The sequence below is a fragment of the Mustela lutreola genome, chromosome 12 (assembly GCF_030435805.1).
Source record: "Mustela lutreola isolate mMusLut2 chromosome 12, mMusLut2.pri, whole genome shotgun sequence".
Classification (NCBI taxonomy): domain Eukaryota; kingdom Metazoa; phylum Chordata; class Mammalia; order Carnivora; family Mustelidae; genus Mustela; species Mustela lutreola.
The window spans coordinates 29,782,198-29,806,899 of NC_081301.1; the positions used below are offsets into that span (position 1 = coordinate 29,782,198).

General features: G+C 43.3%; 1 protein-coding gene across 4 annotated transcripts in view; it reads right to left on the minus strand.

The window, feature by feature from the left end:
• Nucleotides 1-24,400, minus strand: part of RNF20 (ring finger protein 20) — a 43,117-nt gene extending 18,717 nt beyond the window's left edge. Inside the window, exons 1-5 of one of the 4 annotated variants that reach the window (XM_059142723.1) lie at nucleotides 24,378-24,400; nucleotides 6,101-6,255; nucleotides 1,177-1,344; nucleotides 913-1,060; nucleotides 577-759 (exon numbers count right to left, since the gene is read on the minus strand). In XM_059142723.1, the coding sequence (XP_058998706.1) occupies nucleotides 577-759; nucleotides 913-1,060; nucleotides 1,177-1,344; nucleotides 6,101-6,229 (628 nt within the window). In that variant the 5' untranslated portion in view covers nucleotides 6,230-6,255; nucleotides 24,378-24,400. Of the gene's footprint in view, nucleotides 1-576; nucleotides 760-912; nucleotides 1,061-1,176; nucleotides 1,345-3,333; nucleotides 3,406-6,100; nucleotides 6,256-7,345; nucleotides 7,594-24,377 lie in introns of those variants that run through there. The other 3 variants (XM_059142722.1, XM_059142721.1, XM_059142724.1) reach the window with 3 other exon arrangements.
• Nucleotides 24,401-24,702: the final 302 nt, after the last annotated feature.

The following is a 24,702-nucleotide window of genomic DNA, read 5'->3' on the forward strand; positions in this document are numbered from 1 at the left end:
TGAAGCATCTACCTTTGACTCAGGTCATGATCCCAGGGTCCTGGGATCAAGTCCGGAGTTGGGCTCCCTGCTCAGCAGGGAGCCTGCTTCTCCCTCTGCCCCTCCCCAGCTCATGCTCTCTCTCATTCATGCTCTCTCAATCTCCAATAAATAAATCTTTAAAAATAAATAAATAAATCTTAAAAAAAAAAAACCCTGACTCTTGAAGTCAAAGTTCAACATCTTAAAACAAAAAATTTTTAAGTGTAATTACCAATATTTAAAATATCCAAAAACACAGCCATTCCTTAAACAGTAAAATTAATTTTGCTACCTATAAAAGTGTTTAATTAACAGAGCGTATCAGAATGGAGCTTTCCTCAGCTACTTACAGGACCGTTAGTGGCTCAAAATATGAAGAACTTGGAAAATACTAACATGCCATAGCAACGACATTACTGTTATTACTGGTAATACTGGAGACTGTATCCCAAGGAATGGAATCAAAAATAAATACATTAAGTCTGCAACTACAAATCAGCATGCAAAGAGAGCTCTTATTCCTCCCCGCTTCTTCTCCCAGTCTCCCAGCCTCACCTCCACTGTTCAGCTTCCGCGATAAGAGCTCCACTTTTTCTTGTAATTTATCATAGACCGTCACAATCTGGGACACAGCTCGGCGGGAGGACTCCACACGCTCCTGCAGCTGAGATTCCATTTCCTCGCTGGAACTGCTGGCCAGAGTAGCAAGGAAAGAGAAAGCTGGCTCTTGTCCTTCCCCTGTGGACACAGGGGAGAAAAAGAAGCCGTCAACATTATAAAACTGGCAATATCAAAATCTTCTTTCTTTCCTCAAGTGGAAATCCCGAAAGCAGAGCTCTACTTCGGAAACCCACACGGCACGTGGTGGTAGCAGGCACCACAAATACTCACCTCTGTCTCGGTCATCCTTCCGCTCCTGATTGCTATCAGAGTCCGGTTCTGGTTCCGGCACGACAAGGGCTTTTCTCTCCGTGAGGAGATCTCCCAAGCCCTGCTCCAGATCGTAGCGTTTAAGGATGATACGGATGTTTTCATCAAACTGGAGGAGGGTGGGCACCGTTATGAAAAAACAAAAGAACACAACTTGGGAAATGAAGAGAGTGCTAAGGCGAACAAAAATATTTAAAAATCTGAGCAAACAAACAAGTGAGCTACCTGACTCCAGTACCGGTTGACAATCAGCAGTGAGGCATCATCGGTGGCCTGTCTTCGTTCCAGTTTTTCGATGTGCTCACGGAGTTCATCTTCAATGGCCTGCCGTTGATCCAGCATTTCTGCCAGCTTGCGATTTTTGGTTTGCAGTGTACGAATGTCTAGCTCCTCCTGCTCCAGGAAACCAATCTTATTAGTCTCCACAAAGAAATTGGGCAAATCTGCTTTTAAATTCAACAGGGTCATATTAATTAGTAATTTCCAATGACTAAAGCTATTTATCTTTAAATATCTTACAACAAATAACTGGGTAAGTAGGAACAGAGGAAGGAAAGAATGTGCGATGATGGGAAGTAAGAATGACGCTAATATACCAAATTTGGACCGCACCCATCTCACGGTTCTCTTCTCATGAACACTCACAAAGTCCCATGAGGCTCCACTGTCCAGCTAGACCACCTTCTACCCTGATGACCGCTGACATCTATCTCCTCAGCACTGCCCCCCACTCATTTAGGAACCTCAGCACCTAATACCCATGCGGAGAGGTGCACATGTGGTCAAATGATCGAATCCTCTAGCTGTCTAGGCTGCATTCTGAATTCCTTAACTCCGGGGAGTATCTCCCCCATACTATGCTTCAGCCATACATTTCAAAAACCACATCTTGGACTTCTGTCATTATCTGGAACTGTGCCATAAATGAAATCTTAAAATTCTGTGAACAGAATTTCTGTTCCTTTTCCAGGTACCTTGTGCCCTTACCCCCATATACCAGTCCTCATCTAGATCTCCCAGAACCTTGTATTCTCTCCTTTTTCCTTCAGTCCGTCTGTCTCCACTATCTTCCATACCTTGACCTCAGCTTTTATTCAGGATCTCATTCTCCTCTGTTTCTGCAAAAATATCACTCCATCAGTAATTCCACACTCTCTCAGTATCTTTCACTTTTCTCCCTAATTCCTTTCCCAGGACAAGGTGGGGACTAGGGGTGGGAAGGATGGGGTGAGTATCCCAGGCAAAGAAAAGGATTGAAAACGATTACATTTTTACTTTACCTAGGAATTCATGAATATTTTAAAGTAAGAACTGTTTATTAGAGCACCAATTTCTTGTAATGCTTCCATTTTCTTTCTTCCATTTTGGTTAAAAAATTCTTGATATGTCAAATTAGTCAAGAGCTTCCCAAACATACAGCTAGTAAGACTATTAATCGTATTAATAAATGAAATCCTCAACCTCTTCTCTGAGCCCTCCTTTCCCCCTTCTTGTTCTAACTGAAACCTGGATGAGAATCCTGTTGCCCCTTAAGTTTCTCCAGCACTGGGCCTGGGGGCAGGCAGCCATCCTCCTTGTTCTGTAATAGCCTGCCATTCCAGGCCATTAGCCCACCTGCCTCCCCAAAACCTCCTAGCTTTGCAGCTCATGCACTGGTCTGCACCACCTGCTACACTGCCTTCCTGCGCTACTCTATGAATGCCCAGATCACCTCCCCACGTTTCCTAAAGATTTAGCACCTAGCTTATTATACTCTCAAATGCTACTCCTATCACAGTTCTTACTGATTTCAATCCCCATAGAGATTATCTTTCCTGTATCTCAAATCATCAAGTTGTCCACCTTCTTTCCTTCAATGATCTTGTCCTCTGCCTCTCTCAGCCACCAAACTCCCAGTTATTCTTAGACTTAGCTATATGTGTATGCTCTTCATAAGCTCAACTTCAAACACCCCATTCTCCACAAACACCATGTACTTTTCCAGCTCACTCTCTTTAGTGTCCTGACTCCCAAAGCTCTGCACCTCCTCCAAGATCTATAATCCATTGGTTCTGTATCTTTCCCATCCTTCACTCCTCTCACTTCCTCAGTCCCTTCTTTATTGAACTTAAATTCTGCAGTAAGTCGCAATCTTGACCTTTTGTAACCTCCTCCTTCCCTGCTTCTTCTTCACACCTACCTGGTAAGAACCCCACCCCTCATAACATCCAACTCTCCACTCCTACAGGCCTACAACCATGCAGCTGAACGTGACCACAAAACATAAAGTATCATGCTGCCTGGGCTCACTTTAAACTCATGATCACAGAGTCAAGTAGGTCCTCAGTGCTGGCCAGCAAAAATAGCCTACTCCGTTCCCTCATCAAGATGACTACTTCATACCTTCTCCTGTCTCTTCAACCTCCAACACTTCCTCCCCCATCCTCACTCTCAGATGAGTCGCCTCTGATTTCACTGAAAAAAAAATAGAAGCAATCAGAAGAGAATGTCCATAGCTATCGCTCATAACTGCAGCTACGGACCTACCTACAGCTGAACTTACATCCACAGCCTTCCTCTTTGTTGCTACAGATCAACTGCCCCTGCTCCTAGTTAAGGCCAGTTCCCCACCTGTGCGTTATATCACATGCTCTCTCCCCTATTCGTGGAAATCACACCAACAACCATCTCCTCTTTCTGCTACCCCATCAACTTGATCATCATTTCAATCAACATGCTATAATAGCTCCTACTTTGAAAACAAAACAAATCCTCTCTCAACCCCATATTTTCCTCTGGCTAATGCCCCATTTTCTGTGTCTTGCTTTGTATTAGTACTCTTGCCAGGCATGGTCTCTCCCCTCTTTTCCCTAATTCCTCTCCTCTTCTCTTCAGCTCACTGCAATCAGGCTTCTAGAACCACCACTCCATGAACATAGGTCTCACTAAGGCTCTACTGCTAAACCTAATGTCTCAGTGCTCCCCTTACTCAAACCATCAGCAGCACCTGAACAACTCCTTCCTTAAACACTCTCGTTATTTGGTTTCTGGGCCCCCACGGTCTCTTGTTCTCCGCCTACTTCATTTTCTGTCTCTTTGGTCAGTCTCTTCTCATGACGTTGACATGAAAATATCAGTCAATATCAGTGCTTCAGAGCTCTGCTGTCAAACCTTTTCCTTATCTACACTCAGTTAGAGCCTCTAGTCTCATGGATTTAAATACCTCCTACAAAATGATGACTCCCAAATGCACAGCATTAGCCCAGACCTCTTTTCAGAGAGCAGATTGTGGTATCCAGCCACCTACCCCCTCAGATGTCTAGAAACTTTCCCACACTTGAATGTCCCAAATCAAACTCCTCCCTCATCCTCCACAGCTTCCAAAAAAATCTGCTCCTCTCACACTCTTCCCTAGCTCAGTAAGTGGACAGTCCATACTTCCAAAATTCTGGGATCTCATAAACTTCATCCAATCCATCAGCAAATCTGTCAATACTACCACCACAGTGACCCAGGTCACCATGATCCCTCATCAAGATTACTGCAACAGCTTCTTGCTGTGGACACTTTTGTGCCCCATGCCATGTCCCATCAGCCTGCCAGACTTCAACACAGCCATGGTGGAGAGCTCCATCCACACCCCCAGTGTTCCTACCTCAAGCCACCCAGTCTTTTCATTTTTTGTTCCACAACTCAGCTGGCTCACTAGAGCAACCTCGAAGTGCAGAGGAAAAGCTATTGCCTGTAAGAGCAACCTTCAACCAACTGTAGCAGGAATTAGTGGATATATGCCCCAGCTCCCTACCCTTAGAGAGATGAAGTGGAAAGGAAAAGAGGGAGTAGGAATGAGGGAACAACTCTGCTAACTGAACCGATGCTCCTCTACCACCTATTCTCCAAGCATAAGTGACAACATGTTACTCTCCTGCTTAAGACCTTACAATGGCTCCTCACTACTTTGTGGATAAGATCCAAACAGCGATGTATCCTTTCTGCTTCTCTTAGATCACGGGGCTATTCATCCCTATGAACAACATATCCCCCACTCATAAACATTAGAACAATCTGCTCCGTTGGCAATGTCACCTGACAGCCTGAAGTCCAGGGACTGTCTTTAGTTTAAAGCATAGTTCTGGCAAACAGCAGATGCTCAACAAATATTTATATTTATTGAGTTAGCAAATGTCCTTGGGATGCAGAATGTGATTCAGTGTTAAGACAAAATCACCTCCTGGCCAAGTATGGAGCAGCTGAACCCCAGAGAGACTAAGGACACTTCATCAACAATTTACTCTGAATGTTCCCATTATTCTCCCTGATCCTAAGTCTAATTCAAATAAATAAGAGATGGGGTTTTATAAGCTATACAAATGTAAAGCATTTTAACACCATATCCCCATGGCTGAGTTCCAGAACACAGACTCCTGATCTAAATCCAAACCAATTACAGTGAGCTTCTGATGTCTAATGGACATATAACATTACTCTAAGCTTCTGGTGTGAAACAGTCTAAAGAAACTGTCAACTCCATAACAGCAAGGGCAGAGCCTACTTTATTCACCATTACATTCATAATATCTAGCCCCATAATAATTATCAATAGCTCAAACATATTGCATACTTACCATATTAAAGCTAATGTTTTAAGCCTGTTTATCAGGGCCTCTCAACAACCCAATGAGGTAGGTACAATAAAAACATTTTATACACAAGGAGAAGAGGCACAGGGAAGAAAAGAAAAAAGTGAGCAACGAAGAAGTGGTAGCACTGAGGGTAAACTCCAGGTCGTCTGAACTCAGACTCTGACTCTTGACCATTCTCTCAGTGATTTTGCTACACTGCCTCTTAGTACCTAGCATCTAACTTTTCAGTGAATGAAAAATGAACGTACAGTTTCCCACTGCTAATGCCTATAATCAAGGTGTATCAGGCACCCCACTCACCAGAGATGAGAAGCACACCTTTGAAAATAAAGACCAAATGTCAATATACTCTTTTCAGAACTGACGACATCATTTCACCTACTTCTGGCTATTTCCCTCTTCTTGTCAAATAAATTTCTCTTACACCAGAAGGCTTCCATAATCTCTTACTTTCAGGTTGCAATTGACAAAAACAAAACAAAACACAACACACACACACACACTCTCACAGCACTGTTTCCACATACCGTTGAAGAGACACCCCCGAGCTTAATCGTCTCCACGGTGGTCCCTGAATCTTCAACAGCTGTCTTCTTCTCCGGAGGCATGGATGTGCCAGACTCTCCAGCCGCTCTTTTATTTCCAATTCCTGACATCTTGGCACCGGGTGACAGCAGTCTTCCTGGTGGGGAAAAAACCCTCAGAAATTTAGGTAAGATATGCAAGAGCAACAATAAAGAAACCACCCACAGTGTAAAAACTAGCAACTTTTCTAGCCAGCCTTTTAACCAAAATCCATTAACTTCAAACCAAGTGACACAATCTCCAAATTCCTCTTGGAAAGAAAAAAGTAACCTGTGGAGCAAGAGTCAGGGCTGAATTTACACAACCACCAATTTCTAAATAGGGTGCTGATAAGAAATAAGACAACGGGCAAAGGATGAAGACCCCAAGAAAAATGTCAGAGAAATCTCACTTCCTGAAATGTCAGAATCAGAAAAAGAGTTTGATTAGGAAAGGAACTAATTCTATTGTGTTGGAAAAATCACAGAGCTGAAAGAGATCTCAGAAATGTCTATTAAGTCATTAATATTGAGCAAACAGTGTATCACCAATGAGGCTCAATTTCCCAAGCCAGGAATACGAGTATATAATAATCACCGTGCTCCTTTCAAGGAATGAATAAGTATAGAAAGAACGTAGCACAATGCCTAACACGAAGAATGCACTCAGAAAAACTAGCTCCCTTTCTTCGATTTGCAGTTTCTCTCCTACTCCCAAACGTTCTCCTCATGATGTCGCACAACCCTAAGGAGAGCCTAGACCTGACAGTGAATCACCCTTCTACCTCTCAGGGAGCCGGGTTGCCTTGAAGGAGTTCTCCCAAGGGCTTCGGTCTCCCCCTACGTACAGTAGAGGCGAACAAACATTCTGGCTACCTAAACTGCCTCCCAGGGTTTCGGAGCTCAAAGGAGGAGAAATGGATGCTAAAGCACTTGCTGCTTCAGAAAGCAGCCCTGCCATCACCGAGACTACACACCACCCTGCTTCCGATTCAAGCTCCAGAAGGGGTTACTGGCGGCAGTAACCGAAGTGGGAGCTTGCCTGGACACAGGACACAGAGGGGCAAGACAGGGGCCGCAACACGACTCGCGAGGAGGCAAGGACCCCAGGCTCCCGCGCCGCCAAACGCAGGGAAGCCCCGGAGCCCGAGAGGGTGGAGATACCCCAGGGCCCGCACAGTCCCGCAGCGCCCTCGCCCGTGGTCTCACCTGGGTTCTAGCAACTCGCGCGGCTGGGCTGCGGAACTCAGGCAGTTACTCACCAAGGTCCGCTCAGCGCCCCCACGGCTCACCCCTGACCCTCAGGCGAGGACCCATCGAAGCTTCCGGGAAACGGGGCCAAGGAAAGGAAGAAGGGAAAGAAGAAAAGAAGGCGCTCCAGCGCCGTCGGGCGGAAGTGACGTCCCGCGAGGGCGCCGAGCGCCCGGAAGCAGGTGCCGTCTCCGTAGCAACGCGAGGGAGCCGACCTCAACCTGCGCCGTGTCCCCGCTGGCGTGGGCGAGAGGGCTCCTGACTTTTTCGGCTTGTTGGCCTGTGTTACTGCGACCTCGTTTTTGCTACTGAAATAAAGTGCCTTGTTCTATTGCCTATTACTGGTGCGATGGAGACTCGTTCGGACTGCCGATTGGCCGACGGGCCTGTCAATCTCCGGGCGGAGGGACCTAGCCTCAGGCACCTCAGGAAGTTGTTACTGCCGGCCCCTTTGTGCTGAAATCGTCCTGGAGAAAATCCAAAGGATTTGAGGGGTTTCGGGGCTTGTAGGTTCTTACAGGGAAGTATATATGGTCCTGTCAACACATTGGAATTATTTGGGGAGTTTTGGTCCTTCTAGGGTAGGGGCTGCCATGGGCCTTTTTTTTTTTTTTAATTTGACAGAGATCAAATGTAGGCAGAGAGGCAAGCGGCGGGGGGTGAGGGGGGGTGGAGGGAGGAGGCTCCCCGCTGAGCAGCGAGCCCAATGGGGCGCTGGAGCCCAGGACCCCGAGTCCATGACCTGAGCCAAAGGCAGAGGCTTAACCCACTGAGACACCCAGGCGCCCAGCATGGGCCTTTTTTTTTTTTTTTTTTTTAAGATTTTAATTTATTTATTTGACAGATCACAAGTAGGCAGAGAGGCAGAGAGAGGAGGAAGCAGGCTCCCCACTGAGCTGGGAGCCCAAAGCGGGGCTCAATCCCAGTACCCTGGGATGATGACCCCAGCGGAAAACAGAGGCCTTAACCCACTGAACCACGCAGGCGCTCCTGGCATGGGCATTTTTAAAAAGCGGTCCTCCAGGGACGCCTGGGTGGCTCAGTTGGTTAAGCAGCTGCCTTTGGCTCAGGTCATGATCCCAGCGTCCCACATTGGGCTTCTTGCTCAGCAGGGAGCCTGCTTCTCCCTCTGCCTCTGCCTGTGCTCGCCCTCTCCCCCCCTCTCTCTGATAAATAAATAAATAAATAAATAAATAAATAAATAAATAAAATCTTAAAAAAAAAAAAAAAAAGGCAGTCCTCCATCGCACTTAAACCCCCAAGACGCTAAGGTGCATACAGTTACTGCTTTTTGCTTCTTTGGAACAGAAAAGTGACCAGGGAGAAGATAAGAAACATAAATCAAAGTAGTTTCTGATCTGAACATTAGTTTATTTTAAGCTAATTAGGGATTAATAGTAACAAACTATTTCCCATTCAATTAAGCTAAATGCCTATGTTTTAATGATAGGAAGGTAATCAATCTAACTCATCAATTAAAAAAAAACTGTATGCCTCACAGAACTATGAGAAACTACCTAATGACATCAGATAGGGGCTCAGAAATGCAAGAAAGATAGCTGTATTAGCAAAAGAAAAGGAAATGAACCAAAGGAATCCAGGCAGCTTTGAAATAAGGATCAAACCTAGGCCACGCTGGATTTCTGGTAGTATGAAGACTTTGGTCCCTATACCTACAGGGTCTTACCTGTGCATGAAGTAAGAAAATAAACAAGTGCTTGTGGTTTGGGGTAGCAGAGTAGTTTTTCTAGTCAGGAAAGGAGTAACTGGCTCCAGTGGAATTCAGATTTTGTTGAGTGAAGCATAAGCCTGAGAACTGTGTTTGGGAACCTGAGAATAGGGAAGCTGAAGGACTCCATAGAGATCCGCTTTTTGTTTTTTCCCTGCTTCTATTCTTGCTAGGATCTGCACCCTACTCCACTTTACATATTGTAATACAAATAGCATTATGTCCTCTTCAGAAGGGACAAGGAGTTAATGATTTCTCTAGTATAGATAACATCTAAGGAAGGACCCAGTGAGAATGACTGGAGGAAGCTATTATTAGAGTGCTCCAGACCACCAGAGCTAGACTAAACACCAGGACCCCCTGGTTCCAAGGAATAATACCGGGGCCCTTGTCTTTGTTCTAATCAGTACCTGGATGCCGCGAGAGGACACATACACCAGACCACCATCCTGAATAATACCCCAGACCCCAAACAAAGACAAGATTCATGTTCCTTTCCCTTCTGAGTTTCTTGGAAGCTCTGTCTGTATCTGCTCTCCTCAATAAATTCTGCTCTCACTCACCGCTGGCTCGAGGTGGATTTCAATCCTCACGAAGCCAAGATTTCCTCTTGGCTGATCCTGGCATCAGACACACCTGCTGAAGTGTATTGCATAAGAACGACACTAACTCTCTGATCTCCCTCCTTTGGCTGCTCAATTCTTGATAAGCCTTGCATACTCAGGACCACTGAATGACAGGCAATGGTTCTTCTATCCAAAATTGGTAAACTAGAGTTTCACAGGCTATATGTTGTCAACAGATAAGCTTTGTTTATTTTAGACAGTATTTGTTGCCTTTTATGGTTAGAAACAAAAACAAACTTAATTTCCAACATCTAAAATAGGATATTTGAGGGACATCTGGGTGGCTCAGTCTGGAAAACCCCTGCCTTCAGCTCAGGTCACGATCCCAGGATCCTGGGATTGAGTCCTGCCTTAGGCTCCCAGCTCAGTAGGGAGCCTACATCTCCCTCTGCCTGCTGCTGCCCCTGCTTAGGCTTGCTCTTTCTCTCTGACAAATAAATAAATAAATAAAATATTTAAAACAAAATAAAAATAAAATAGGATATTTGACATACAAATTCAGATTATCAACTCCTCTTGAAAATGCTGAAACTCTAACATGTTTGTATATTCTTGTATTCTTGCATTGTCACATTGTCTAGAGTTGAGTAGTGCTTCCTCTTCTTTTTGTTTACTATAATCCCCACCAATACCAGTTCCCTCACATTAATTGAGTTTCATTTGAGTATCATCACCTGAGTGTTGAACTGTGACAAACCAATCACTGATACTAGATGAACATTGTTTGTTGCCTACCCAGCATCCATCCCCCCTCCCCTCACTTTCTGAACAGAACACAACGAGGATTTTATTCAAGTATCCATCTAGCCCCCTTTATTCCCTATGTCTTAGGGGAAGCTAACTTCAATTTCATCTCTAAAAATCGTCTTAATAAAAATAGTAAGCCTCATTCCCCAAGCAAAGTTCTGGTCTTAACAATGGACCATTTGATTGGGGTTAATTGCTTGAAATACAATAGAAACGATTTACTTATCTCCTAAATTTTTTATGTGAGGACTCTGAAACTGCTGGAAACTTCTTGCCAACCAGCTTGATAATAAAGCCAACACAGAGGTGGGCAGAACTAAGAGTCTCAGGGAATGTCACACCTTGGAATGCTAATTTCACCCCTAACTTCAACCCACACTCAGACAAAAATTGTGAAAAGACAGCACATCTTTATAGAACCCTTCGGTTCTCATCATGTAGAAAACTATGTTCTCCAGCTACTGGTGAGATCTGTCTTTTCTGAAAGCCTCAGTCAGCCATCTGACACTTTGAGAATGAGACTTTTCACATTACCTCTGACATAACCCGTCTGGTTCAAAGAGGTAGCCTCACCCTAAATATTGGGGAAATGGAAAAGAAGGGGAGGATGACAGAGACCTCTCTCATTGAACATATTCCCTATTTCTGACCAGCCACCTTCTGTTCAACATCGTAATCCAGAGAAAAAAGGATAGCCCTAGAAAAAGAAGTTTAGCCCTCATCAGTAGCAGACCAGCATTTGCTATTCCGGTTTCTGACCAGTCTTCATTAACTACACAATTCTGCCACGAGGTGGCAGCAGGCGACATGCTTCCATCCCCAGTTCCACTCCTAAAGCTTTGATTGCCAAGTACTGCCCTGCATTGCCCTTTGGTCGGGTCTTCAATTCACCTCAGAAATCTGGCCAACTATTTGGAGGGGGGCGGGCCTCAATGCTCTCCTAACGGACAAAGTTAAGATGCTTTGGATTTTTGTTTACCATTTCGTCTATGCACCTTACAAATGTTCTGCTGTAACATTACTGTTACATCTCCATGCATTCAAATATTCCTAGAACTCTAGATTGGACTGTCTGTGTGCTAAACACAATTCCTCTATTTATTCTTTCTTATTTATTCTTTCTTATTCCTTCTTCTATTTATTCCTTATTTATTCTTTCTTTTAGTCGAGTTGTATTTTATCTAGCCCGACATTACTTGTTAAATATAAAGATACAGGTTCCATGGCCCCAGCTCCAGACTTAGAGAATCAGAATCTCCAGAGGAAAACTCTCTGGAAATGCAAATTCTTGCTTTTGTTAATTCTGCCCTCCCCTTTCGGACACGTTTGAGGAGCACTGCTCTGAGTGATGATATCCAGCTCTGCCTGATTGAGAGCATTCTGTCGAACCCAGCTCCCTGCTCTTGTTCTCAGCTTCCCCTCACTCACAGACATTCACCATCGCCACACATCTTTCTTCTTCCCCTTCCTCCTTCTCCCCAGATCACCAGGTCCACTATGTTATACCCTCTTGGTGTGATTTCTGCAAATTGTGCTTGTGGCTTTAGTCCAGGGAGGCAGGAAGCATGAGAGCTGATAGAGTCACAAACTGTCAAAGAAGTCACCCTTCATTTAATGCTCTCCTAAAAAGCTACGTTGTGTCTATGGTATAGTCATAGAATTGATCATTTACATTTTTTTTAAAGATTTTAATTATTTATTTGTCAAAGAGAGCGAGCGAGAGCGAGCACAGGCAGACAGAGTGGAAGGCAGAGTCGGAGGGAGAAGCAGGCTCCCTGCAGAGCAAGGACTCGATCCCAGGACGCTGGGATCATGACCTGAGCCAAAGGCAGCTGCTTAACCAACTGAGCCACCCAGGCGTCCCAATCATTTACATTTTTATGCTATGTTTAGGTTACTAATATTTTCATGATTTTAATTTCCATTATGTTGACAGCAAACCAAAGCATCCACTGGATGACCCAAGGATAGCGATAAACCGTGATGGAGATCCCAAAACAATGAGAGTTCAAAGAATGTCTCTTTGGAGTCTTTTTAAGAGACACAGAGGTCTGGGCTCCCATCTGACTCCTGCAAATGAATGCTGAGTTTTGATGGAAAGTGGTCCTGTTCCCAGCACACAGGGACCCTCTTGATACCTCAAATAGTGATTTGTAAAGAGATTCTTGTAATTTACTCCAAAGTTACGGGCTGTGTTTATTCCTGCAGAGGGGAGAGAAGGGAAGAAGAGCCCATTTCCCAACACTTTTAACAACCTAGTGCTATGGACTGAATCGTGTTCCCCCAAAACTCAGAGGACTCCTCCCAACAATTGTGATGGTATTTGGGGTAAGGAAGTATCCAAACAATTTGTACAACAAACAAAATTTCATTGAGATGATGATATATTGCGTTCTATTTATAGACTAATTAAAGGAGAAATTTTCTAGTATTTAATCTTCCCAACCAGAAACACATCATATCTTTCCATTACCTTAAGTCTTTATGTATGTTTTAAGATTTCTTATGTATGTAAGATTTCATGGTTTTCTTCTTATAAGTCTTTCAAGTCACTTATCAAGTTTATATCTAGATAGTGCAAGGTTTTGTTGTTTTCATTAGTAAGACTTTTTACATTGTATTTTTCCAATTGTTTATAAGTGCTATATAGGACAACTATATTTTTTTTGTATTTGACTTATTATCTTAGAAAAGTGTGTGATGAGTCTCTTGGATATGGGGGAGGGGCAGAGGATGGAGAGCAATCATAGCATCTGCAAATAAGGTTAGTGTTTGTTTTGTTTTGTTATTGTTTTTTGCTGCCTTTCCTATATGTTGTAGAGAACCCATCACCAGCCCTTGGGTTTCTTTTTGTAATACAAGTACCTGATTTAAGCTTTTTTTTTTTAAGCTTTTTTTTTTTTTTAAAGATTTTATTTATTTATTTGACAGAGATTACAAGTAGACAGAGGGGCAGGCAGAGAGAGAGAAAGGGAAGCAGGCTCCCTGCTGAGCAGAGAGCCGGATGCTGGGCTCAATCTCAGGATCCTGGGATCATGACCTGAGCCAAAGGCAGAGGCTTTAACCCACTGAGCCACCCAGGTGCCCCTTTTTTAAAAAAGATTTTATTTATTTATTTAACAGAGAGAGACACAGCAAGAGAGGAAACACAACCAGAGGGAGTCCAAGAGGGAGAAGCAGACTTCCCGCTGAGCAGAGAGAGGATGCGAAGCGAGGCTCAATCCCAGAAGCCGAAGGCAGATGCTTAACGACTGAGCCACCCAGGCACCCCCTGATTTAAGCTTTGAATGCTGAAACCTCCACTTGAAAGAGTACTATCTTGAATAAGCACAAGATCAGATAAAGAATCAAACCACTTCCCCAACCCCTAGGCTCCTTTGTTTTAGAGATGTTGGATTTGATAACTGACCATTTAGGCCACTGGTTTGTTTTGTTGTTTTCTCTCTGCTATCACTTTAAATTCCCACTCTTAAATTTAGATTCACCAATAGTGAGTCTGGGGGAACTCTAGGACCCTACACTCAACCCCAACAGAGGCAGAACCCCAGGTCCTTGTGTGCACTTGCCCCTTCCAACCCTGCCACCACCCTACCCTCCAAGCTCACTGTGTAGCTCCAGGAATGCTGTGTAATTTCCAGGTTCCGGAAGAAATAAACCTTTATTTTTTCAGTTTCCTGATGGTTGTTGCTGAGTAGCATCTTATAATCATGTCTTTCCGAAGTGAACAGCTCACTGATCCACCTAGGTCAACCATCTAAATCATCTCTGTCTTTTAAAGTCCAATTCAAATCTCTATTCCGTTGACTAAGACTTTCCAGACTATGTCCCAGCTCTTGCTGATCAAACCCACCAGCTTTGAAAATGAAGGCAATGTTAAAACTTGGGATACAGGGGCGCCTGGGTGGCTCAGTGGGTTAAAGCCTCTGCCTTCAGCTCAGGTCATGATCCCAGGGTCCTGGGATAGAGCCCCACATCGGGCTCCCTGCTCAGCAGGGAGCCTGCTTCCTCCTCTCTCTCTGCCTGCCTCTCTGCCTACTTGTGATCTCTGCCTGTCAAATAAATAAATAAAATCTTAAAAAAAAAAAAAAAAAACTTGGGATACAATGGAAGGTAGAGGTCTCCCTAGAGAAGGCTGGCTGCTCAGTTTATACTGTTTCCTCCGCAAGTGGTTTTATATAGGTGACGTCACTTATTTCCCACTCCAGGGCGAACACACAGAGCTGATTACAATTTTAGGAGCTCCCAAGGGCGATCAGGGACTAAATAAAACATTCATTATCCAAACTTATGTGCAATGTTATAACCCAAATGCCGATTTGTTAATTATTTCAACAAGACCAGACGTTTATATTCCTTGTAGCTGGTCTGTACATGAAGCCACATTTATAAATAATCAGAAGGCTGCTTAGCAAATCCAGAATCTAAACAAGCAAAATGAGATATATTATTTTAATACTGATGGGAGCTATCAAGAAGAGCTGACTTAAGTTATGGGACAGCTTCACAATGAAAAATGTGTCTAACTTTACATGAACACCATGACATTACGAATAGTATGCTCTCATTTCCATTTTTAAAATTAAACTATATTGTACGATCAAAATTTGCTAAGAGAAGCAGAACTTAAATGCTCTCACACACAAAAATTCATTTCTCACCAATTTTTTTTTCTTAGTAAAGCAATAGAAGTCTATTAAGCAGAGATACAGAAAAAGCTCTCAAGAGTGAGATGGGTCCCAACAGGGCTGCCAAGGAGGGCCTTTAGGATTGGTCTAAAGCTAACCACGGAACTTAAATTCTTTTAACACCTCTATTGATAACACCTCCACAAAAAATTTCTTATGCACACACAAAAATAATCCTTTCCCAGGCCAGGATAATTTTATGTGTCCAGTTCAATGCCCCAGAGCACAAATTTGGACAGTCAGGTTTCCAGGCACACTACCTCTCACCCTTGGAATTTACAGACATCTCAAAAGAATGCGCGTGAACAGAGACCAGGCATCTTACCCAGAAGTGGTCAAGAGTGGTGAGCTAGATCACTAAACTCCCAAGAATCTATACCATGCCATGTTCACAGTCCAAGTATGGTCTTAATTTCAGCAAAACGACATCAAGCATCATGTTAAATGTTGTTCCTGTGAAGCTTATTTGATTTTCTTTATATTTAATTTGTATATGTTTTGATCTGTGTAACTAGATAAGCACAGGCATTTGTACCGGGATGATGTTTATGCATGTTTTAATTAACATTATAATAAAAATAATTTAGGTAATTACTGGGTGGTCCATGAGAAATTTGTTTACCTTTAGAGAGGGACCTGTACATTACTTAAGTTTGAAAAATGTATTTATTAATTTTATATGTGCTGTCCTGTGTGGCTCATGATGATGATCTATGTCTAGCTTTTAAATAACTCTGAGATCAATAAAGAATTCATATCACTATAACTGACACAATGTATCAATTTAAACTTTCATTGATGCTAACAAACTGCATGTATTAAGATGTTACTCACATATTATAATAGCTTTAGCTTTATTATAATACATTCAGTTATGAATTTCTAGAGCCTGAAGGCAGAGCAGCCCATCCAGTTACAAGGAGGTCTTGGGGGGCCTGGGTGGCTCATTCAGTTAAGCATGGGACTCTTGATCTCAGGGTGGTGAGTTCAAGATCCCTTTCGGAGCCTACTTTAAAAAAAAAAACAAAAAAAAGGAGGTCTTGCCAAAGAACTATATGTTTCCAATCTTGCCTTTGAGCACCACCTCCCCACCTCCGAGGAATAATAAGGCTGAGGACACTGATCACTAGTGCAGTTAACAGTTCTCTACAGCTGTGAAATCACCAGAGAATGCCCCAAGCACCTCAGCTCACATCAAGTCTTCCCAACCAACATCAGCCACATGACATCCTGAGACTTTTGACACTCTGCCAACTCCCCCTCTGTCACTCTCAGAACCTCTGAAAACACTCTGACCTTACACACACACACACACACAGTGAATTTAAGTTGATGTGTTACCTGTCACAGGTAGCTCTTAGAATCTGACGCTAGCTGGATCTTTACTGCAGGATGGCAATATCATTTCCTACTGAAGAGATTCATAAAGCAAGAGACACGTGATTTCACTTGGATGTTCAGGCGACATCCCTTCCCTACGTTTTCTCTGAAGCGTCATCCTGGCTGGTAGCGTTTTCCCTTCACAATAGATTAAGTCGCTATGCTTTTGTTATCGAACCAAAACCTCAAATTACAATTAATGCACCAGCCTAGAAGCTGGATTTACTTGCAGCCTGTAATTGCATAAGGTTTTAAAAAGTAATTGGATGCCAGACTAATAGGCATTTCAAAAGTACAGCGATAAAGATACTGATCCTTGAACATGTCCAAGCCACGAACTTTTTGACATTGTATTGACATTTCAAATGTCAGTTGACTTTGAAAACTAGTTCCTCCAAAACCTGTATGGTATGGTCTCTTTTTGGCTTGTGTTTATTTTTATTAAGCTAATAAGGATGTGTGTGTGGACATTTACCCCAAGTGATCACCAAGCCTATTTTGATCAGGTTATTTGAAATGTTGCCTTAGCATGTAGAATACCAGCAGAGATGTGTGGTTTCAAGCTGCTACTAAATGCTAAAATATCTGAAGTACTGAACATCTTTGTTTTATTTTTTGTTGTTGTTCTTGTGAAGACAGTCCTACTTTTTACAATGATTACCAATCTGTCAACTTATAGTAAAAGTTTAAAATATAAGTCCTGGGGCGCCTGGGTGGCTCAGTGGGTTAAAGCCTCTGCCTTCGGCTCAGGTCATGATCCCAGGGTACTGGAATAGAGCCCCACATCGGGCTCTCTGCTCAGCAGGGAGCCTGCTTCCCCTCCTTCTCTCTCTGCCTGCTTCTCTGCCTACTTGTGATCTCTGTCAAATAAATAAATAAAAATCTAAAAAAAAATTTTTTTAATAAATTAATTAATTAAAATATAAGTCCTACCCAGTGACCCAACAGTTAGTACACATAGTTCTAATAATGTATATTAAAAAGAAAACAGGTGGCTCAGTTGGTTAGGCATCTGCCTTTGGCTCAGGTCATGATCGCAGAGTCCTGGAATCAAGTCCCACATTGGGATCCCTGCTCAGTGGGGCGTCTGCTTCTCCCTTTACCCCTCATCCTTGCCTGTTCATGATCGCTCTCTCACTCTCTCTCTCAAATAAATAAATAAAATCTTTTAAATAATTAATTAAAAAATAATTAGAAAAACAAAAACGAATAATTGCTTAAATATGACCATACAAAAATGCTTATCATCACATTATTTATAATTTTAAAATTTTCAGAATGAATCTAAATACATGATGGGATGTCCATCATATAGAATTCTCTACAGCCATTAATATTGTGATATAGAGCTGTGTTTCTTAATATGAAGTAAGCGTAAAACGTGCTCAGCTGAGCGGAGTAAGCAGATCACAGGAATACATGTAGAGCATCCATTTTTATAAGAAATGAGAAACATTTAAAACCAACGGGCTACCAGGTGAGGAGTTACACCCGCTTCCTCTTCCCACAGCATTTACCATTCACTCTATTTTCTTAATTGAATATTTTATTTATCGACTATTTACATACAGATAATATGAAAGGGTTTTAATGCGGAAACTGAGCATGCACAAACCTAGCTATTCAAAGAGAGAGCATTGTTGCCTTTGTTTAAAGACTTTCTCTCCTCCTAGAACAAGAAGCTGAATAAAGCCTGGCTTAAGCTTTGTTGAAAGAAACTGAGGCATATTAAAAACTGTAAGAGTAGGGCACTTAGTGGTGCACTGGGTTAAGCATCAAACCCTTGGTTTCGGCTAAGGTCAAGATCTCAGGATCATGAGATCAAGTCCCTGCTTCGGGCTCTACACTCAATGAGGAGTCTATTTAAGACTCATTCTCTCTCTTCCCACCCCCACTCTGCCCCCCACCCTGTGTACTCTCTCTTTCTCTCTCTCTTAAATTAACAAATCTTTAAAAAAAAAAAAAACTACAATAGTTTATTTGAGCAAAAATCTCTTCCAATCAGGCAGTGTCAAACTGTAAGCAGTTAAGAGTGCTCTCCCAAGAGGAGCTGGCAGAAAGATATCTGTAGAGAAAAGGAGCAAGCAAAGTAAGGAGATTACTAGCTTAATTGGCTGTGGGTGACCAATTCCCCTTAGCCTTTTGAGTTCCAGAGCTTGGGGCATTTTCAGGCGGAGGTCTTGGTTTGCTTCAGTCGGCCACCAGCCACCGTAGCAGGAGAGTCACACCACTCTAGCAGCCTCTTCATTTAATTAACAGCTTCAGGGAGAGTTAGAGGTGAGACCCGGGAACGGTCAGGGCCTTCACTGGGTTGGACACCAAACTTCCCCAAGAAGAACGAGAATCTCAACAAGAACTTCACACTCAACCACATGCTGCCCCCCCAGGCCCCCACCATCGCACTCATTTCTTTGCCAAAAGAACATTCAGAGAACTTTGTTTAATATGACTATTTTATTGAGCAAGAAACAGATTGTTCCAGAACAAGGAGAATTTCTAGGGAAGGTGTTAAGAAGCTCAGCTCTCAGTAGGTACAGCTCAGTTTATGAAGCATGAATGAGAGAGTACATTGTTTTCGGTTATGATTGGCTACTGGAAACTTTCATTTCAGTGCATAAATTCACTTGTTTGTGGCTGACTTGCTAGGAAGCTGTGTGGTCATGCTAGGAGACATGAAGAAACCTTAAACTTTGTTGAAGGTCAGAGTCAGGAAATCAGGACACCCAGGTGGTTATGATGATGATGATCCCATAGTATTTGTTGATGAGGAAAACCTTTCTCAAAGACAACACCATCAAAATTGAAGTGAGGGAAGACAGAAAATCTCAAAATGGCCAACCAAGAGTTGAAGACAGATGAACTCCCTTATATCATAATTTATACGAAGACAAGAAAAAGGTAAGCACTAATCCAACTACTTTTTGAGATTTTCTTTACAAAGAAATTAAACCAGAGCAGAACCTACAGCCAGTCCACCTCCACCTTCCCCTCTCTCCAGCTGCTTTCCATTCTCCAACATTCAGTCCCTCTTACCTCCTCACCCACTCCCTTTACTGGCTTTGCCTTTATTCCACTTGCTCTTTAACCTTCTCCAGTCTGGCTTCTACCCTCAACACTCCACCGAGAAACCGCTGTATTCAGCACCTCATAGACTCCAGCCTTGTTGCTCATCCATTCTGTGTCCTCGTCTCTAACACTTTGACACAACTGATTAATCCCTTCTTGAAGAACGTTCTCTTGGTTTCTGTGATACCATCGCAGTGTCCTAGTTTTCTTTCTGCCTCACAGACTCATTCTTTTCACGCTCACTTGCTTGCTTCCTCCACCACCACCCAACCCTTAAATGTTAGAGGGCCCTAAGCACTTAGCTGGCCGTAAAGGGTAGATAATGAAGGGGCCCCTTCCAGTAACTTTCATTCACTCTATAGCAATTAAAGTGATCTTTTATTTTTATTTTTAATTTTTTTAAAGAGAAAGAGAGTGTGTGCACATAGGTGGGTGGGGGGAAAGGCGCCAGAGAGAGGGAGAGAGAGAAACTTAAGCAGGCTCCATGCTCAGCACCTAGCCCGAAGGGGGACTCTATCTCAGGATACTGAGATCATCACCTGAGCCAAAATCAGAAGTGGGACACTTAAATGACTGAGCTACCCAGGCGCCCCTAGAGTGATCTTTTAAAAGCACAAACGGAATAATGCTACCTTCTGGCTTCCTGTTGCACTTGGAATAAAATCTAATCATGTGGCTATGGCTTGTAAGATTTGTTGGTCTGATCACTTTTCCCACCTATTCATTAAGCCCCAACTCTGTTCAGGTTCAGAGATCTCTTATTTTAATCACTGCTATTTCTCTGGAACTTAAACAGTAGTGCCTGGCAAATAGTAGGCATGTGTAGTAGGCTGAGTAATGGCCCCCATTGACGGCTACATCCTAATCTCTGGAACCTGTAACTATGTTACTTTATATTGCAAAGATATGATTAATTTAAGGATCTTGAGATTGGGATATCTGAATGTTTGTGGGCTCCCAGAATTCATATGTTGAAATCCTAACCCCCAAGGTGATGGTATTAGGAGGTGGGGCATTTGGGAAGTGATTAGGTCATGAGGGCAGAATCTTTGTGATTGGGATTTGTGCCCTTATCAAAGAGACAGCAGAGAGCTGGCTTGGCCCTCCGCCGTCCGAGGCCACAGTGAAAAGACAGCCATCAATGAGGAAACTGGCCCTCACCAGACACCAAATTTGCCAGCACCATGATGTTGGACACCACCCCCCCAGCCTCCAGAACTGTCAGAAATAAATGTTTGCTGTTTAAAAGCCACATTCTCTTATAGCAGCCCCAATAGACCAGAACGGGGGGATTATCCTGGATTAACCAGGTGAGCCCAGAATGTGATCACAAGGGTCCTTTTTTTTTTTTTTAAAGATTTTATTTATTTATTTGACAGGCAGAGATCACAAGTAGGCAGAGAGGCAGGCAGAGAGAGAGGAGAAAGCAGGCTCCCTGCTGAGCAGAGAGGCCGATGTGGGGCTCAATCCCAGGACCCTGGGATCATGACCTGAGCCGAAGGCAGAGGCTTTAACCCACTGAGCCACCCAGGCGCCCCAGATCACAAGGGTCCTTAATAAGACGGAGGCAGGGGGTGCCTGGGTGGCTCAGTCGTTAAGCGTCTGCCTTTGGCTTGGGTCATGATCCCAGAGTCCTGGAATCGAGCCCTGCATTGAGCCCTACATAGAGCACTGCCCAGAGTTCTGGGATCGAGCCCTGAATCGAGCTCTGCAACGAGCCCTGCATCGGGTTCCCTGCTCTGGGGGAGAGCCTGCTTCTCCCTCTCCTACTCCCCCGCTTCCATTCCCTCTCTCACTGTGTCTCTCTCTGTCAAATAAATAAATAAAATCTTAAAAAAAAAAAAAAAGAGGGAGGCAGGAAGTTTAAAGGAGGAAGAAAATGATGGGCTGATGCAAGAAGGGAAAGCAAAGGTAATGTGATATGTGGCCATGAGCCAAGAATGTGCTCAGCCTCTAGAACCTAGGAAAGATCAGGAAGCAGATTCTACCTTAAAACCTCCAGGAAGAACCAGCCCTGCTGACATCTTGATTTTAGTCCCTAGAACAGGCTTCTGACCTCCAGGACTGTAAGAGAATACGCTTGTGTTGTTTTAGGTTTGTGGTAATTTGTTACAGTAGGAAACTGATACAGCATTCAAAGATTCGGTTGGAGGACTGAATGAATTTAAAATATCATCATTTCATATGTATGTCCAAATATGGTATCTCTGAGCCACCCCTCCACAAAGCAGAAACAGTCCCAGTGGACGTATTCCCGGGATATTTTAGGGACTGATTTTCCAACTGGAGTTGTTTATATGCCCCCATTAGTGAAAAGCGATGAGGGAAATTGTGGAGACCTGACTTCAGTACAAATGGTCTGTTCTATTTCTGACTCCAATCAGTCTCTTCCCCATTCAGCGGGTAGGATGAGACACGCGCCATCCTGTTCCCTTTAATTTTTCCTTCTCTTTGTTCACCCTGCCTCCGACCCAAATGTTCTCTAGTTCCAAAATAAAAGCCTCAGCATTGCAATGAACGCAAATGCACAATGGTGGGAAACTGCAGTGAGGTCCCTGCTGGCCTCAAACAGCCAGAAGTATCCTGTTACACACACACATACACACCACAGAATGAGAGATGAGAGCCCATAAAGATAGGAATTTGGATTAGATTTTGATTTTACTCTCAGGAAATATTGACTTTCTTTTCTTTTCTTTCTTTTTTTTTTTTTTTTAAGATTTTATTTATTTATTTGACAGAGATCACAAGTAGGCAGAGAGGCAGGCGGGGTAGGGCAGTGTGCGGGGAGGGGCAAGCAGGTCCCCTGCCCGAGCAGAGAGCTCAAGCGAAGCCGGACCCCAGGATCATGACCCGAGCCAAAGGCAAGGGCCTTAACCTACCGAGCACTCTGGTGCCCCTGATTTTCTTTTTATCTGACTATATTTGCAAATCTCTCATGATGAGCATAAACTATTTATAAAAGGAAACTGTATTAATTAGGTATAATTAGAATCACTGTGGGGTTGGGGTGCCTGAGTGGCTCAGTTGGTTAAACATCTGACTCCTGATTTCGGCTCAGGTCGTGATCTCAAAGTTTGTGAGATCAAGCCCCACTTTGGGCTCCGCACCCGGTGTGGAGCCTGCTTGAGGTTCTTTCTCTCCCTCTGCTCCTCCCCTGTCCCTTCCCTCTCTCTCTCCTTCTCGCTTTCCCTTTCTCTCTAGCCCTCTGGGGAGGAAAAGAAAAAAAAACAAAGAAAGAACAAAATTACTGTGGAGTTGTTGCCAAGAGCTTGACAAAAATATGGGAGGGGCGTCTGGGCGGTTCAGCTACTTAAACACACGACTCTTGATTTGGGCTTAGGTCATGATCTCAGGGTGGCGAGATCCAGCTCCACATTGGGCTCCACGCTAGGCATGGAGCCTGCTTGGGATTCTTTCTCCTTTTCCCTCTGCTTCAGCCCCCTCCCTACCCAGCTCTCTCTTAAAAAAGAGGAGGGGGGATACAAATTGCTAGGACTGCAGCCAAGAGCCTTAACACAATCAGGTGATAGAAGTTAGCGCCGAGGTGGCTCAGTCCTTAAGTGTCTGCCTTCGACTTGGGTCATGATCCCAGAGTCCTGGGATGGAACCCCTCATTGCGCTCCCTGCTCAGTGGGAAGCCTGCTTCTCCCTTTCCCACTCCCCCTGCTTGTGTTCCCTCTCTCACTATGTCTCTCTCTCTGTGTCAAATAAATAAATAAAATCTTTAAAAAAATAAATCAGGCAACCAAAATCGCTTCTAAGAGGCATGGGCGAGTGAATCCCCAACACACAGAGTGATACTGTGATGGTAACAGACAGCTTGACGTGTCTGTCAGACAAGCATCTGATTCCCATTCCTGAGTCTTTGACCCAGTATCTTCTCCTTCCTTCAGAAGCTAAAACATTTCTCCTTAGTTAGGTGAGTGGCTTTTCAATCCTGGGAAGATTATAATTAAGTACAGAGAAAATGAATTGAGTTAAACACATGGTGTTGAGGCACCTGGCTGGCTCAGTCGGTTAAACATCTGTCCTTACCTCAGGCCCTGATCACAGGACCCTGGGATCAAGCCCTATGTTGAGCTCTGGGCTCTCCGCTCAGCGGGGAGTCTGCTTCTCCCAGTCCCTCTCCCTCTGTGCTCCCTTTTTCTCAAATAAATAAATAAAATCTTTTTTTAAAAAGCACATAGAATTAATACTTTCACTTAATTCAGGAAAAGCTGTGTTTGATTACAATGTTTAGGAGACTCTGACAGTCTTATTATTTTAGGTTGAAAGGAGAATTTGATTGTAGAAACTGCTTTGAATGTTATAAGATTTAAGAAGTATTCTATATAAGGGCGCCTGGGTGGCTCAGTGGGTTAAGCCGCTGCCTTCGGCTCAGGTCATGATCTCAGGGTCCTGGGATCGAGTCCCGCATCGGGCTCTCTGCTCGGCAGGGAGCCTACTTCCCTCTCTCTCTCTCTGCCTGCCTCTCCATCTACTTGTGATTTCTCTCTGTCAAATAAATAAATAAATCTTTAAAAAAAAAAAAGAAGTATTCTATATAAAAGTGTATTAAATGTTCAAAAGTTGTTTAAATAGTAAGCTTTTGTTTACAAAAGTATTGAGTTTACTGTCAGGCGTTAGAAAATCAAATGCATTTAAATATACAAAGGTAATTTCAAATCAATTAATTAAAAAAAGGAAAAGTATTTATTTACATATAAAATTATCAGATTTATAAAAATAAAAACAGATTTATAAATTAAACTTACATAGTTGGGATGCCTAAGTGGCTCAGTCGGTTAATCTGCCTTTGGCTCAGGTCATGTTCCCAGGGTCCTGGAATCAAGTCCTGCACTGGGCTCCGTGCTCCGCGGGGAGCCTGCTTCTCTCTCTGCCTTCTGCTCCCCCTGCTTGTGCACTGCTCTCTCTCTCTCTCTCTCTCTGACAAATAAATAAATAACCTGTAAAAAAATAAAAATAAAATAAACTTGCAGAGTTAGAAAAAAAGTAATTTGTAAGAATTTCCACATTAATATAGTCACTTAATTTTCAATCCATGTAACTGTAGGTATTCCTTAAAAAGCAGAAAAAACA